General features: G+C 35.4%; 1 protein-coding gene across 3 annotated transcripts in view; it reads left to right on the forward strand.

Moving 5' to 3' along the window:
- LOC111048342 (ras-related protein Rap-2a) overlaps positions 1–18066 on the forward strand; it is a 101510-nt gene that overhangs the window by 73703 nt on the left and 9741 nt on the right. For all 3 annotated transcript variants that reach the window (XM_022334219.2, XM_039421748.1, XM_039421747.1), the window contains 3 exons: positions 3754–3914; positions 9450–9541; positions 16141–16333. In XM_022334219.2, the coding sequence (XP_022189911.2) occupies positions 3754–3914; positions 9450–9541; positions 16141–16333 (446 nt within the window). The remainder of the gene's footprint in view (positions 1–3753; positions 3915–9449; positions 9542–16140; positions 16334–18066) is intronic.

An 18066-nucleotide genomic window follows, 5' to 3' on the forward strand; every position in this document is an offset into this window, starting at 1 on the left:
TTTCAGGCGCCGTATAGGCTACCTGCATTACACAGACTATAAAGATTTAAAAAACTAAATTTTTTTATTTCTTCTACTTCTTTCTTTTTACTCTCTTCTCTTATACATTTTTTTCAGGATATTATTAATATTGTTTCTGTTAAATAAAGGAGTTTATTTACGTGTAATGAATTGAATTTTATGAATCAGCATTAAAGAATAGAATCGTTTATTTGAATGAAGAGACTCTGCAATCTGCAATAATTATTATTGAGTTCATCGTTGCTAGTGGATGAAAACTCATAATCAAATTCAACGCCGATAACATGATCATCAAAGTGAATACTGTGAACGAGCTTTTATTATACTTCTCGTTCAATGAATTATTTTCATGCTCATAATAATTCTAGTATTGAATTGTAATAATAATGAGATACGCAGTAGCTTTAAATATCAGGCGATTCATTGAAACACCTACTCGGTGTTTATTGTGCATTCAATGATCGTATGTCATTATTGTATAATAATATAAATTATCCGAATGGCGTGATAATAAAATGAATTACTCCAAAATTGGAATAATACACATTTCCAGCACATTCAATGCTAGAATTGATGCTGATTTTGCAGTCACATTATATTATATTTTCAAAGAATCTAGACCAATATATGAATATCTTTCATGAAAACCATTCATTCTGTATCCACCGAACGAGAACCGCTCATTCTTCATAATATATTGAAAGGCTTATTATTTTCAACTATATATTTTTGAAATGAGTTTAGTTTTGTTTACTGTTTTTTAATTTCGAAATAATTCAATGATTTAAAGTTTTCAATTAAAGGGTGCAATATTTTTATTCTTTTCGGTTTTCAATCTAATTAAATTCTAAATTTTGGTTTGTATATTTCTGGACTCGGAATTTTATTCAAAGTGAAGCAACATAACCTACCTTTTAGACATTGGATTACTACTATCCACATTCAGGAAGGGAGCAGTTTTAGGCTAGGCCTGTTGATCCTATTCTAATCATGTATTTCATGTGTGTATTGTTAAATGTAACAAATAAATTAATGAATTATAAAAGAACTCAATAGACTGCCAGCAGCAAGGATTTTCATGAAAATTCTGAACTACCATCCGACAGGGAGAAGAGATAGAGGTAGACCTCGGAACAGATGACACAAGATATGCAATAGAATATGACCTGCTAAAAAATAAATTTCTATTTTAAATCTACTGTATAATGTTATGGACTCAATCTATAATACTGTAAGTCGGAACAGGCAAGAGCCTGGAAGAAGAAGAAGAAGAGAAGAAGAAGAAGAAGAAGAAGAAGAAGAAGAAGAAGAAGAAGAAGAAGAAGAAGTTTTGTCAAAACTCTTTTATTGAGATTATTGGAATAATAGTAAATCGCCATTAGCACTTGACAAGAAACATGTATTACAATCACAGAGACAAACGCGTCATAACCAAAATCATTCAAGATGTAATGTAGCTATGAGGGTTTGCGAAAATATTGATTCAATTTGTTGCCTTTCACTATGATCAAAGCAACCTGCAGTTCCTCCTACAAATTAATGAGAGAGCCTGTCACTAGAAATACTCAACAGTCGGCAGACATAACACACACGGATATAGAACACATTACACGAAACAGCACATAAATGATTCAGAACATATATCATATGTATCATATGTATCATATGTATGATACATAATATGGATCGTTCTCTGGATGCAGTAGCGCAAGCCTAGTGCCTTTGCTTGCGTGCAGTGAGGATACTTTCATGATCACGATTCACGACCATGCCTCAACGCATTCCGAGGTTGCTGAGCCTCAACGCGTTCCTTCCAGTGAGGAATGTACGGCTTGCATTCAACTCATGACTGCCTCACAGCTTTGAGGTCTTCTCTCACTCCTGCCGATTCATCTTCATGTCGTCGCGTCGCTCTTATGAGTGGGCGTTTAGTGGATAAGTTTGAAGATGTGCAGTACTTAGAAACGTTTAGTACCAGTCAAAAGCCACAGGCTCTCATTACTGACAGTCGAATTGCTATGACGTTGTTCAACTTTCAAGAGGAAGCGAAATCGATGAAGGTTTCCAGGAATGCTATTCAATTGATTTACTGTTGCCAATTGGAAATCAGGAAAGTGAGTAGGTAGTCAAGAATCGATTTGATTGTTTGAGATCAGGAAATGAATACAAGACTTCAGGTTGAAAAAATGAATACTAAAGAAATTAACTATCTCATTGAATGGTTCACAAATTTTTTTTAATGTTGTATTTCAATCACACTATTCTCAAAATGATTCTCGAAGACAAACTATTTTTATCTGGTTTTAGAATGAAGTAGCAAATCTCCCAATTTCTCTGAGAAGAATAAAGAATATTTTTATTCATCGAATAAATTTTTCTTAGTGAAATAATGCATAATAAATAGTATTAGAGAAATGAGATTGAACTATCACACAACAGTTACTATCACAATCACACTATTCTCAAAATGATCCCCAAAGACAAACTATAAATTCAACTGATTCTCGAGTGAAGTAGCCTATCTTCCAATTTCACTGAGAAGAATTAAGAATTTGTTCATTCATCAGATTGATTTTTCTCAATAAAATAATGCATGATAAACTATATTCGAGAAATTAGATAGAACTATCACAAAGCACAATGCAGGCAATTTATTGAGCTACAGTTACTGTATAAAATTAACCTTGAATATAGTAACTGTGGTTTGACCAAGCCGCACGTTAATCCCGTACCTCTAAGTGAGCACCTGTTTTTTCAGCCAATCCCGTGAGGCACGGGTACACGCTACTACCCAGCACCAATATAAGTGAAGTCGGTAGGCAAGTGAAACCACACCCACAAAAACGCTTTGTCAAAACACTCACACACACACACACACACACACACACACACACACACAAAATACGGACAGCGATTTCATTCCAGATATTCCAGATTCATTCGTGACTCGCATATAGCCTACTGTACATGCTTTGAATGTTTATACTGCTCAGTCTCATCTTTGCCGCTCTACTAATTGTGTGATAATGCTTTGTTTGGCAAAAATAGACTTAATGAATCGTCAATCTTCCCTGCTTGTGAAGTATGATATTGATTAGTATTGCAATTTCATGTAATTATTAATTGTTCTTGTCGTCGTCATCTTCCTACAAGGATTAGGCAATTTGCCTGTTCCGACTTCAAACTCACCATCACATCCATCTTTCACGGGGTCTGCCCACACTTCTCCTCCCAACCGGGCTATTATACAACATGACTGCCCTGGGAATCCTGTCGCTCCCCATCCTTTCAACATGATCTTTCCAGTTTTGCCGATTTTCTGCCATATGGAGATTATGTTGAGCTCGCTTCTTATATCGACATTATGAAACCTATCTTCCCTTGTGCATCCTTTTACTGCTCTCAAAAATCTCATTTCGGCAGCCTGTAACCTACTCCATTCTTTCTTCTTAGGTATCCAAAATTCAGAGCCATATAAGAGCGTTGGAATAGCCATAACCTTATAGAATTTAAGTTTTGTATCCCTCCTGGCTCTGTTTCTCAAAGTCCTATTCATTGTTCCACGAATGGATTGAAATCTATTCAATTTCACATTCAAGTGTTGGTCCATTTCATAGGTTATATCACACCCCAAATACTTGAAGTGTGATACTTGTCCAGAACTTTGTTATCAAGAGATATTTTAGATTTTAATTGTTCTTGTATTGGATTGAATTATTGATTTTATTGTAGCAATGCGTCGCAGATGAGTGGCTGCCTGTTTGAGGACGTGGAGGAGCAGCCAACGCCGGCGTTCAAGGTGGCCATGTTGGGAGCGGCAGGCGTCGGCAAAACGGCGCTCACCTACCAGTTCACCACATCCGAATACATTTGTGCCTACGACACGTCACTCGGTCAGTCTCAATCACTCTGGTTCCTTCATCAATTCTATTTCTGATAATGTTAAATTATATTTTTGATTTATATGACTGTTTCCACTGAGTCTAATGAGACCCACAGAGATTGTATAATGTACAATCCTTGGCTCATCATCATCCTGGTTTGATATTTCTGTATGTTTTCTATTCTATTTTGATTACTAACGTCAGCTTGTCACCAAGTGGCTGACAAAACACAACTTTTGTCTGCATTGAACCATATTATTATGTTTAAAAAGGAGTGAAAGAAGTCAGCGCCTCGTCCTTGCTGTACACCACTTCTGTGTGAATTGGGACTATCCAGATAGGCACTGTTTCCATCAGACAATAGTTCTGTAATGAAATTTGTTGGATGAAAATAGTGTTTCCAAAAATGTAACCAGCCTTTAAACCACTTGATACTGAAGTGATATTTTTTACCCAACAAAATGTAACTTGTGTTTCTTTATAACCATAATCTGAACTAACTAGCATTTGATTATAACACTATTCAATAATTCTATTTCGCTTCAAAGCCTCTGTGAAAAAAGAGGTATAGAAAAATATTAGTATAAGAAAATATCTCATTGTATAGGGCGTTTATTTCACTGTTTACTCTTTGTGATCTCTCATACTTACAGTTACCATAAGTATTCCAGTCTCTGTACTCATACTGTACCTGTAACCTGATAAATAACTATAGTAACTAATAACCTAAAACTATAGATACACTCATTTCTCACCTTTTATTGCAGTGTGCGATTTATAAGTGTAAGAATTGCATTGGGATGATTGCTTTAAATGATAATCCTTTTGACTCGAAATCAAAGGTGTAGCACATTTACAGTGATAGTCTTTTATATGACGGAGTGACATTGCTTGTTTTTGTCTTGGTTCTGCTTGTTGATAACCCACTTTCATACTGCTGCACATGCAGCAGTCTAATAAGAGACAAATTTATGAAAGTTTAAATATTTTTAAAGCCGCTGGAACAACCTGCCGGTATTTATGTTGGTATAACTATATGAGGGTGACTCTTCTGCAATTCAAATGAAGGATCTCCGCAGCTCACTCTCCTAGAACGTGTTGTAATATTCTAAAACAGCATTTTTCCAGTACGACACGGAAGAGTGAGCTCTTCAAAGACTTTTTGCAGTTCTTCCACAAAAAGCGAAGGAGGTTTACGGCAGGAGATTATGAAACTTTTGGGCAGAGGTAGTCTATAATCCGCACGAATGGGGAAAATTTTGTGTTGAGTTTTCTTCAACAGCAACTGAAGTTTTAAAGTTGTGTTTCTTGGGCTGCCTACTTTGAGGGAAGCCAGCTTATTGGGTGAAATTTGTAGCGGGTAATTACTACCTGTGCAACTCCTTTTGCTCTAATCGTTACCAGAAAGGGAAGCTCTCCCAATAATCAATCAGTCAAAATGGAAATTTAACAATATTAAATATGAAGTAGTTTAAATTCTATAATATTTTACAAATTACAAATGGCTCATTCACCTATTGAACTACAGAGCAATATTCCAGTGACTGTGAGTTAGGGCAACCACTAATGGTACGAGTTCCATACAACAGCACTCTAGGGTGTGTTCACATTAGCAACTTTCTGTGAGGAATAGAACACAAGCGTTTCCTATCTTCTGAGCACACTGCACTTGCAACTAATTTGTGGGGTGACTGCAGTGAAGCATGAATAACACAATTAATTACCACTCTTCTACCCATAGTCGACAATAACACATCTGTTCAAAGTTTGGGACCATGGTACAATTGCAGGGCAAATCTTCTCAGACACAGATTTTGAGAACATGGAATTTGAGATTTTTGAATTTCTTATAACGCTATCACATTTTGCTTCTCTTATGCCGGTTACACATTGGGCGGTTTCTGCTGCGGCGGTAATTTCGCCGTCGCCGCCGTTCGAGCAGTAGTCCATAGACTTAAATGGAAGCTTACACACTGGGCGGCAGAAACGCTACGCGGCCATATTGCCGTTGGCGGCAGCTGTGCAGCCGTTCACTGCCACTGCGGCTGGCGGTGTTTTTGCCGCTCTTGTCTACGTAGTGGCGTTTACACATTTGGCGGTTGTCTACCGTCTCCGCTGATCAGTCATCTTTCCCAGTTGCTCCAAGTCAGAGGTCTTTGAAAATCAGCCTTTTAATTTGTATCTTGTTGTAAAGTTTGTGAGTTGTTTATAACATTTATTTATTGCTTTAAGTGTTTGTGGTTGACGAGTGTGTGAAAATGAGTGAGTTAATAGACAATGAGTTGTTAATATCATTTGTAGAACAGAGGACAGTTTTGTGGGACAAAACCGTTGACATATTTAAGGATCGAGATTCAACAAGGAATGCGTGGAAGGAAGTGTGTATGGAGATTAGGGGGGATTTTGAGACTCTGGATGAGTTGTTGCCTTTCCATTTCGAGTTAAACACTTGATAATACCGTATATACTAAAAAATTTGCAAAATACAATTAACTGAACACTCATGAAACAGAGAAGTCACAACACATTAAGCGATGAAGAACTACAAGAATTATTTTGGCTACTGATCATACGTGGGGGTAATTTTGCCGCTCGATGTTTGGCGGTATTTTTGCCGCTGAATGTGTAAGCTCGACTTTTTTTCTAGGCGGCGACGGCAGTTTCGCCGCCGCGGCAGAAACCGTCCAGTGTGTAACCAGCGTTACTGAATCTCAAGAAATTTTATTTTTTCTCCTGCGACAAAATTTAAGCTTCATATCGTATTGTACGTTGACTTTAACTTTGTGAAATTGAAGGAGCTGTCTGTATTCTATTCATAAGGAATGAATGGCCTTTGGTTACAGCTATTCTTTGAACTAGTGTAACAGGGTGTCAAGTTTTTATAGATTGCCATCTGCTGTTCAGCAACTTAGTTGCTATTATGTGAACACACCCCTAGAGTCTGAAGCATTCAAATCCTCTATGAAGCAGTGTTCAAAGCAATCAGGTAGAAGACAAATTCTCTGTAAGGATCATTCTATGTGATCCCATCTGCATCTTCCAAACATTGATCATTCCAATGTCGAGTGTTGCTGCAAATAGAAATGATAGTGAAATAGGAAAATGGAGTAAGAGAATATTTTCACTCTGAATCTTATCACATACTAGGCTAACTGTGAATATTGAAGAGCTATTTATAGTCAACAGTTATTAAGAGGTATAAGCAATTAAGATATTGAGTCAACACTCCAAAGAAGTATTGAATTAATAAGTAAGTCATATCCAATAACGTCATCTTCATCGACCAGTTTATTATCATAGCCAAGCTTGGTTCCTTTTGAGAAGGGAAGTCATTGTTAGAAGATTCACCTACGTCCTTCATTCTATTAAAAGCATGCAACTTTGCAGCCCTGTGTGGCTGGCTGCATGGACCTCATTGTCGTTTATTGGTGCGCTGGCGGGCATTCACTTACCCACCCTTCAAACCTTCCATTAAACCCCTCGCAATCCTGAAAACCTTCTATTATGTTGTGGGTGACATTCTCAGCCATCTACTATAGCTTCTTGTCATTTTCATTCACTATCAACCTTCCCTGTACATTGCAGCCTGAACCTCATCTTACTTACCTTGCTCCGCTGTGCTGTGCTCCTATCCACCACTGATATAACAATATAATTTCTGCGTCCCACGACTATACCACATAACAGGCTTGTATCCTCATCATATAAAGTTCATTCTCAACTATGGTTATAGCTGTAATCATGGTTATTTATTCAATAGAGTGTTTATAATAGCTTATTATGTTTGGCAATCAGCATTAAAGATCAATTAACTAAATTTATTCGGCATCAGTTAAGATCTGACCCTTCTTTTTCTTCTTCTTCTTCTTCTTCTTCTTCAGGTATCTTCTCCATTACGGAGGTTGGCTACCGTCATGGCAATTCTAACTCTGTAAACCGCTGCTCGAAAGAGGTCCTGTGACGTACAGTTGAATCCTTCCCTCACGTTCCTCAACCAAGATATTCTTCTACGTCCCACTGGACGCTTACTAACCATTTTACCATGTACTATGAGGTGCAAAGTCACGTACTTAGTCCTCTCATAATGTGACCAAAGTATGTCAACTTCCTTATTTCAATGTCACGCACAATATCCAGTTACCCATTCTTCTGAGAACATCTGCATTAAGATTGTTCAAATATCAGTAATAGAGTAGTCTTGGTTTCACACTGAATATTGTGGTATCATATTTTCTATGGACTGTTTTCTAGTTCGTTTGATTAACTATCATGTTCAGAGTCATAAAATGAAAACTAATCGAAGGCCCGGCAGCACAACAGCCGGTTAAATTTTAACCGTGATTAATTTCACTAAAACCAATCAGAGGAGGCCTTCTTGATAAGACGGCTTCTCTGATTGGCTCTCGTGGAATTAATTGTACAATGTTCAATTGTATAGTTGTGATTCATAATGACTGTACTGTATTGAACAAATAAAAAAAATATTATTATTATTAATCACGATTAAAATTTAGCCGGCTGTTGTGCAGCCGGCATCAGTCTTTTTTAATTATTGGTTTTTGGTGAGTCCAAAATAGAGGTAGCCTATCAATATTCCACATATTATTTGTATATTATACAAATATCATTCAGAATGACATATCGACTATTCATTAGCATTCAGACTTATCTTAGTATTTTTTATTGATTCTTAAAGTTTAAAATACAGGTAGCCTGAAAGCACAATAGACCTACCATAAGTATTTTACAGATACGAGTAGCAATCAGAATAACCTAATGGTTAGTTTAAGATAGACTTGGAAAATGTGTATCAGTATTATCTGAGATCAAGAAGTGAGAGATTATGAAATACTCATCTCACAAGTCGATCTCAACTTATTGAATTATACAGTTGCTCTCACTTACAAAGTAATCAGAAGTGGGTATTAATTAAGTTGGTCTGCAACTCACTCTTCAGCTGTACCCTCTTCCGGCCATAGATCTTCAGTCGTAATCTCTTCGCTCATCGCAAATCTAGTTCTGAACTTGATAGATTTAGTTTGTTTCAAACTTCAATCTAATTGATCGACAGATGATGAAATTTGTTTTTCATTTACAGCTCTTTAGTTGCAAAAGTTAGTTGATTATCAACTCCGAATTCAGGCTGAATTCTCTCATTACTTTCTCAAATTTCAATTGAGAATATGATGAGATCAATTTTCAATATTATTCTTAGTTGAATATGAGCATTCTTACTTTTATTTGTATTCAATGAGGTTTGGCCTATATGAGAAACTATAGTTATGATATTACTTTGATATCCATTAACTGATAATTCAGAGCCTTTTGCTCATCTTACCGATAATTAGAAAAAAGCTTGAATAATTTCATGTTGGTTTAACACCTGAAACCGGAGATTGGAGATGCATCGTCAAGCCTTGACAAAACAGCAAGAATGAATTCTGTCTTAATGCGCTTACTGTGGTATAGTTTATTTTTGTTACAGTATTTTATCAAAGATTTTGTTCCCATTTAATTGAAATACCGGTGTCATTTTTGTTTCAGATGAAGAGTTTGGACAAAAGACTGTGAGTGTTCTACTGGATGGACAGGAGGCTGAGTTGGAGGTTATCGATCATCCAGCATCTGAAATGTCTGTGAGTAGAAACTATTTATCCACCAATTATTGTCTATTATTCACCAATTGATCCAAGAAAAATCTGTGTGTCCTCGCTATGACTGGTATGTACTATTCAAGAAACAAGATTCGGATAGAAGAATAATTAACGTTGTAGATAGTGTCACGATGTCAGTCAGTCTATTTGTACATTTTGTGCTAGGAACTGGTGCTTTTTCGATCGCCATAAAGTATGAATAAAGCAATGTATATTTCAAATTATGAAGGTAGTCAAATTCGACACGTCTATTGCAATGTTATGCAGGAATTATAAAATGTATCTTCAATCTTATTGAAAAATATTGCCGTAAATTCTCACTGGTGAATCAACTTTTTTCGTCTCTTTTTTCTTTCCACCTTGCCACTCACCCTCTTTTACCACTTTTTTCCTTTTAGCTACAATCTAGATCAACTAGTGTATAGTTAATCCATGTTTATAGTTACACTATGCTACAAGAATAGCACCCACTAGTGTGTGGGACAATACATTGAGCTCACATTGTAAGAAAATTAATTTATGCGTAGAAATGTTATTTAGCTTCTTTGATTAGCACGTATTAGCTTTGTCCCTTTGATATAACTAGTCAAAATATCAGCATGACTTGTCCCTTTGATATAACCAGTCAGAATATCATGATGACTTTGCAAAAATCACAATAATTCTACATACAAAGAGCCTATAATAACTTTGTTAGGATGTGGATGAAATATGTTTGGATGGAATGGCTATATTAGATGTATACTCTTTTATAGGTTGATCTAGTGATGTGAATATTCACCGAGAAATTCGTAACCTAGATTCCTGTTGAATCCAGGGAGATAGTATGTTTGTCATCAGCAACAGTTGGCATTACATGAATGTTTGTTTGGTGGAAAGCAAATTAATACACAGCAGACAGACACAAACGCGGTGCCAGCCAACAATATGCAATCTGTTTTGATGAATAGGATACGTATGAATAAATTTGCAGCATATGAGAGAGGAAATTGAATATGTCAGTGGCTGTGGCTAATGGCACAAGAGCAATTGAATCCTAAGCACCACATCAAAACATTCACTCCACAGTTCGAATTCAATTTTTCAATGCTCGTCCAAAAACCAAAACATTTGTCAAATAATTTATCCTAAATTACACTTTCTCTCTATCTCTGGTATATTGTAGCATAGCATATATTGCAATTTTCATAAATGATTGAATCTAATCTCTTTCGTTGAAATCATATAATAGATATCTGTTAATATGATAATATTTTAAATATAGATTATAGATTTTGAATATATTAAACTATAGATTAGTAGAATAAACTTTTTGAACGAAAAACTCAAATCAATTGATATCAACCACCCTGAAGACTTCTGCAACTACAAAAACACCTATTATTGCTAAAAAAAATATTATCGGTGATGTCTACTAAAATAGTTCAACCTGCTGCATTTTTTCTATAGTATAGGCCTACTGTTCAAGAAAGAACGTTATGAACAATGTCAACTTCTAGAATGAACGAATTTCATATGGTAACTGGTACATAATCTATGTTAACTAGATCAATACTTTTCTCATATTATGGAGTATTCAATTCTGTCTCGTATCAAGAGAATCCACTATACAGTATCAAAAAAATTACAATGACATGAGGAAATGACCAAATCAATTCAATATTATGTGGATACAGTATGTTGAATGTATCCAAATTATATTTACACCGGTGAGTTAGTCCATAGTTAGTTTGACAAAGTATCTATTCGCCTGTGTCAGCTATTGAACCGAAACTAGCAACTTCAAAGCTAATCAATCCAATCCTCATCAACCTGTTCTCCGAATTCGATCGATCTGCTCAATTCGCTCGTTTTTCGATGGTGGTTTCATGTTCCGAGAACTCCTCTTGGTTCGTTTTCCAGTTTCAAGCATCAAATATCTGTAACAATATTCGACGAACTTCAAAAGGACTAACAGGGCAATTATTCACTCTGGTGAAAAACTCACTCAGTTGCTCGATTATCAAACTGAAAATCAAGTTTCAATTAAAGATGTTCCACTTTTTTCGAATTTATCATTGTTCTCAATTAGTCACGTTTAGGATCATGTTTATTCTGTTTTTCCAGAGTCTTCGTGTCCCAAACTATAGCGTGATTTATAGAATAATTTTCATATAATAAAACAACGTGGAAATTTCTCATGATGTATAGATAATAATAAATTAATAAATAAATAATAATAAACAGATACATGCCGGAGATGTAACCAATTATCTGAGACAATTCAACATGTAACAAGTGCAACGACTCTAGTAGCAACGGACTACCTCCATAGGCACAACCAGGTGGCAAAGATTGTTCATCAAATTTTGGCAGTTCAACACAACCTGTTATCAAATTCAGTCCCATATTATCAATACATTCCCAGTGCAGTTTTGGAGAATGGTACTCACAAGCTGTACTGGGATCGATCAGTACTCACAGCAAAAACAATAGCCAACAATAGACTAGACATCATATTGATAGATAAACAAAATCAAATCACATTTTTAATAGACATAGGCATTCCAAACATGCACAATTTAAAGCAATACAGTGATGAGAAACTGCTTAAATATTTGCCTTTGGCAGAGGAGATAAAGGATACGTGGAAGCAAGAGAGAGGGATGATAGTACCTTTGATAGTGTCAGCTACAGGTGTTATACCAAAAGACTGCCAGAAAGGTTGCACAGTTTGAGACTGCCTGTATGGATGCAAAATATAATGCAGAAAGCAGTAATGCTTTGCACGACATCGCTGGTAAGAAGTTTCCTCAATATACCAAGATAGAAAAGGTGTCATTTTGCTAAATGAGCCAATGACACCTTATATACCCATGAAAATGAAGATAAAAGAGATAATAATAATAATATTGCTTCCTGAACACGTTACGCAGAGGTAAAATCCAAATTGATGCACACTCGAATTTCACTCACTGTAGAAAGGGCTTGAATACAGAATACAAGAAACAGGGTGTGAATTCAAGATCCTAGACTGCATTTATATTATGAAAGTGATACGTTGTAAAAGATATTTAAGAGGAGCACCAGTCAAGTTTTTCATTATTCTCAGAGATCAGTGATTTAGGTTTACATATAGAATATATAAAACTGCTAAAATTGCGTTCTTCATTGATATTTCCAACACAAACACCTTCGCCAATGCAAATAAATTCATATATTTTTATCTTGAACAGACGATCCATGTTTTTCTAATTAGCAATCTAGTAGTAAACTAAAAATCTTACATTCTTCAAAACTCTGGTAAATGACAAAAATGTATCATAAATAAAAAATGCAAAATGCTGCATGTAAAATTCACTTCAACAGATGTAACTAATAAATTGTGAATCTGTTGAAATATTCACAAGACAGGTAAAACAGGGAGAGTGGGTAGTGTGATGAAGACACGTCGCAAAACGTTTCATTGTTTCATGGTGAAGTGTGTGTAAACAAGCTGAGCGAGTTCAAACAAGTGGAATTGGAAGTTTGAGGAGAACGAGAAGGAAAAGAAAAGCCGAGAAGGATGGCGAAGAAGGAGAGAATGCAAAAGAAAAAGATAATGATGGAGAAGAAGAAGAAGAAACTTCTACATCGCCGCTGTCGCCACTTTGTATTTTGTCTACCTCCAACACAGAACACACATCTGCCTCTCCTGCAAACAATACGCTTTCCCGCTATAATGCGTCGAGCTTATGCTATTCTAAGCAATGAAAGGACTTTGAGTTGAGAAGTTTCATAATGCGCGCCTCAGACTGTCGCTTCATAACAACAAATTAATCATATTTTCTCACGGAAATTGTTATTTCCAAGTTGGAGTTATTGTCAATATGAGCTTTAACTTGATGGGATGCGTAGAGTATACTGTGGCATAAAGTATTGTTTGGTCTTTTTTTCATTGGAAAACAAAGATAGAACAGCTGATAAACATGAAATTAATTTGTTCTGGAATGAAGTCATACATTAATATAGGTTGTCTTTTTTCTTTAGGGCTACTCATGAGTAGCCGCCATAGCATGTCGTGACGAAATAATTTAAAAAGGGTACTCAGATTTATATTTTTATTTATATTGATATAGATATATGTTTTTATCATATTATTGTATCTATTTTATAATAAATTACAAGTCATCTATGTTATTAACAATAGCAGTCTTATCAGGAATTCTCATTCTTTTAAAATTTTCGTTTTCCAATTCCGAAGATTTCAAAAAAGTCTGGGGAAGACTTAAACCAGTCCAAAGTCGTTTTGATGGAGGTCTATGCATCACAGCAATAATGATTTTATTTCTAATAAACACACCTGATTTCTTATTCTGATTTGAAGTTGAGTGGTAGAGAGAACTTAAAAGTCTTAACTGCGCCTAATAAAGATTTTTTTCATTTTCATTTAAACCCACCACCTACCTGAAAGATTTAATAGGTAATAGGTCTAACCACAGATGAAATTTCAAGCCTAACTCTGGTTTTTCGCTCAATAATAATGAAATAATAGGTCTAGCATAGAATAATATCGTTTTTTCATATTTAAAAGTTTATGATAATGTGACCAAACATGGCTTGTTCAACAACGGTTCAAGCCCGGTTTGTTTAACCGGCCTGAGAATTTAAATTGGTATTCTACTTCCTCAAGATTTGTTCCATTAATATAATGGATCATAATTACTCGTTGAGAATGGATTCTTCCAATATTAATCTATGATTATTCATATTTGTTTATCCGCAAATAACTGCCGATCATTAACAATAATAATAGTTGGCCTCCTCATCAATAATATGTAATCATAAGAAAATGGAGTGGCTCTACAATGAAGTAACTTGCATTATCTCCTGATTTGGAAGTTGGATATGAACAAAACTTGATCTCAATAATGTAATATAATATCGTTTTTCCATCTTCGGCAGTTTTTGCCATGTTCTTCGATAGCCTACAGGCAGTGAGAAAAGAGAAGGTTATGTACTAGCTGAATGCTGAATGATATAGGCTACATATCATGGCGCACTATACTATAAATTCATGAAACCGCACTTGAAAATGCATGAGTTATCACTTATTCAGCCTCTCAATAGAAGATGTGCCATGAAGTTTTATCTACTCTCAAACAATTCACATCCACTTACAGTTCTTCACAGAAGTGTGCGATTATCGAAAAAAGTTTTCATCGATTTCTGCTTGTGGAGAAGAGACCTGTCAACTCCACTTCTTTTCCAAAATGCTTCTCTTTTATCCATTTTTGTCACATTTTATCACCTTTTCATTGCCCTGCACAAAAGCATTAATGTCCCTGAAACATCTCCGGCGATCAGGAAACGGGATATTCGAGTGAGAGTGATACAATAACAATCTGGATCCATGCATTACAATCATTATTCTATTGTACTCTGTAAGATATGAGAGTATTATGTGCATGGAGAGTACACTACATACAGAAAATATTGTGACGAATAACAATCATGAGCTCTTGAAAATATTATATAAATAAATTCTTGACTAATGGAATCAGATTGTAATGAATAAAAACACTTCCAATTCTTGATAATTCTTCCTCCCAAATCCATCTGAATCGAGTATCCATTATGTTAATTTTATATTTCCAAGATATCAAGATAATATTCGGCACGGAAACAATGTTATTGAATGGGGAATGGGAACTTGAACCACAGATTTATTAAAATTTTGGGATACCTGTTTCAATTATTGTTACATCTGTATCTTGCATTGGTTGTTGTTGTGCATGCCGTTTCCTCTCAGCCTCACTTGCATCTTACATTAATTCATTATATTGTTATAGTATTATTATCATGTACTTATTTTATGAATGAATAAAGTATCTCATTTTGTGATTTCTCATCACTTGAAATTAGTTATTGAGCGTAGTGTATTTTTGTGCATTGGAGAGTCAATGATAAAAAGGTCGATGTGAACCATGGTTTATATTGATTATACTTTATAAGATAGCATACATGTATTAGGAGGAACAAGCGAATTTAGCGAGTCTCGTAGTAGGTACTGTTCATTATTTGAACTAACATCACATTTTCTCACTTTGCATAACTTTCAATACTCGATACGGTACCTCTTGATACCAGACTATTCAATATTCGTCATTTACATTTATTGATATGATTTTAATAGCTTGTCTTTATATTATGGGATCTCTTCATACTTGAAATGAATTTCCACGAGTGTGTTATCGAGGTAGACAATACCTCCAATTCATTTAAACTTACATCATATTATCATAGAGAAACAATAGTGTAAGTAGATATCCCATGGTATAGAGCGTTTATGTCGCAACTTTTACTGTTATCTCCAGCCGATTACTGTCGATTTTTACTGTTTTGTTGGGGTGGGAGTGTATGAACGGCACAATATGAGAGACTACCAGCGTTACACAGCTTCACAGGAAAGAACTACGAGGACTATCAGCTTGAGATAACAGTAAAAAGTTGCGACATGAACGCCCTTTACCATGGGATATCTACTTACGCTATTGTTTCTCTATGATATTATCTCATTCCAATTCCAGATTGCTTCAACCTGTTTATTTTTTCAATTACAGGTTGAAAGTTTTTGCTCAACATACAATCCAGATGTGTTCGTTGTGGTGTACTCAGTGATTGACCGGAAGAGCTTCAAAGTGGCGGAGGACATGCTGCTCTATCTGTGGAAACACGACTACATGGCTTCCAAGGGTGTCATACTTGTTGGCAACAAGGCTGATCTGGAACGGAAACGAGAAATACCGTTGGCTGGTAAGTTTGATTAACTTTTACCTTTTTTCGAATTCATTTTTACTTTTAAATCATTTTTGAATGAAAGTATTACAGTTGATGACAGAAGTAGATAAGACATTCCGTTGGCATACACGGTTGTAATACTGCAAATGATATTTCATAGAATTTTTTAATAAGACTCATTGCTTTCAATTAAACCCTTAGGAGCATTGGAAATGTATTAGTCCACTGGTATAAATGAACTGGAGCGGTATAATTTATGAGTCAACACTTTGTTTACTTGACAAGCGCCCAAGAATAGAATCAAATTCTACTTGTTAAATATCAACGTATCTTTGATAGCTATTTGTGATCCACTCTGAGACAAGACCAAGAAGGCTTCTCCAATCCTATGTAATTGAATTTTCATTTTGACTCAAGATGAGTAGAGCATATTCTCTAAACACTCGAGTGGAATGTTAATCAATCAACATTTAAAGATATAAAAATGAATTCTTGACTCTGAATGAGAAGAAAGGGAATGAGAAAATGTGTGTAATAGAGGGGACAGAAGGAGGAAACTTGAAAGTATTTCTCAACTGATGAAGTCTTTATCACTCTCTTCAATTGGGAGACAAGATCCTATCGAAAGGATCCTCCTTATTTGTGGAGGCTTTCATGAAATATATTGTAACTCGCATCCCCCTATCTGACACTAATAATTGAAAGAATTTCATCAAATATATGGTACTCACATCATATTCAGTATTGAGATCAAGATTATTATAGATTGATTTAAAGAGATCCACATAGGAAATAATTTTTGAAAACTAGTTGAGAAGACTTTCCGTTTGATTATGGCAATTTGATTAATAGTCCAGTCACTTTATAAATTGGTGCTTGCAATTTATATTGTAGTTTTCATTGTTTAATAAATTATTTGGATACATGAGAGAAGTCCAGAACCAATTTTATTTCTTCATGCAAAATTTCCTTGTGCTAGATACAGAGTGGCCCGAAAACCTGGTATTTTCGGTTCATTTTCCAGTTTTCAACTATTTCTGTCAAATCCAGTAATCGGACAGAAAAATTTGCTCTCGCCTTTTTTTAGATTATAAGATTCTGATTAGAATAAGATCATTTCACCTCAAACACTGTCTAATGATAACTTGAATTATCTTTGTTCCCCACTTGAATAGTTTTATTAGGATATAATGGTTCTATGAAACATACAAGACACAAATTGTGATTGCATTTTGAATGAGATGTGATGCTTTTCATGATGATAAATGTATTCCTTTGACGTAGTCGTTCTGCTGGCTGCAATCTGAAATATGAATTGCTTGTTCTCAGCGATAGAGAACAATGGAACGGTGTCCTTACATTCAATCTTGGTGGAGCGTTTTTTGATGGCTCAGTGAGGGAATTCTCTCGAGTACGAAGGTTGGGAAATGTCCGAACGTTTTCCGATGAAATAGAGGAGAATGAATCGGCCATTCGAGTGGAATGAGAAGAAAGGGAATAAGGGAATGTGTGTAATAGAGGGAGACAGAAAGAGGCAATGCGAAAGCTGAATCTCGATTCTCGACTTGCGCTTGCTTCTCTTTGATTTGGAAGAAAGAACAGCGAGTCGAACCAGTTCAGATCCTTCTTCGTGACATTGTGACCTAGAGATATTCCCATTATTCCCAGTTTTTGAAGCACTAGGAAACTCAGTAATTCTTGGAAATACTGTGAGAATTATTTCATACTGTTAGAATGGAATCCAGGAA

Source organism: Nilaparvata lugens, chromosome 2 (assembly GCF_014356525.2).
Source record: "Nilaparvata lugens isolate BPH chromosome 2, ASM1435652v1, whole genome shotgun sequence".
NCBI classification, from domain to species: Eukaryota; Metazoa; Arthropoda; class Insecta; order Hemiptera; family Delphacidae; genus Nilaparvata; species Nilaparvata lugens.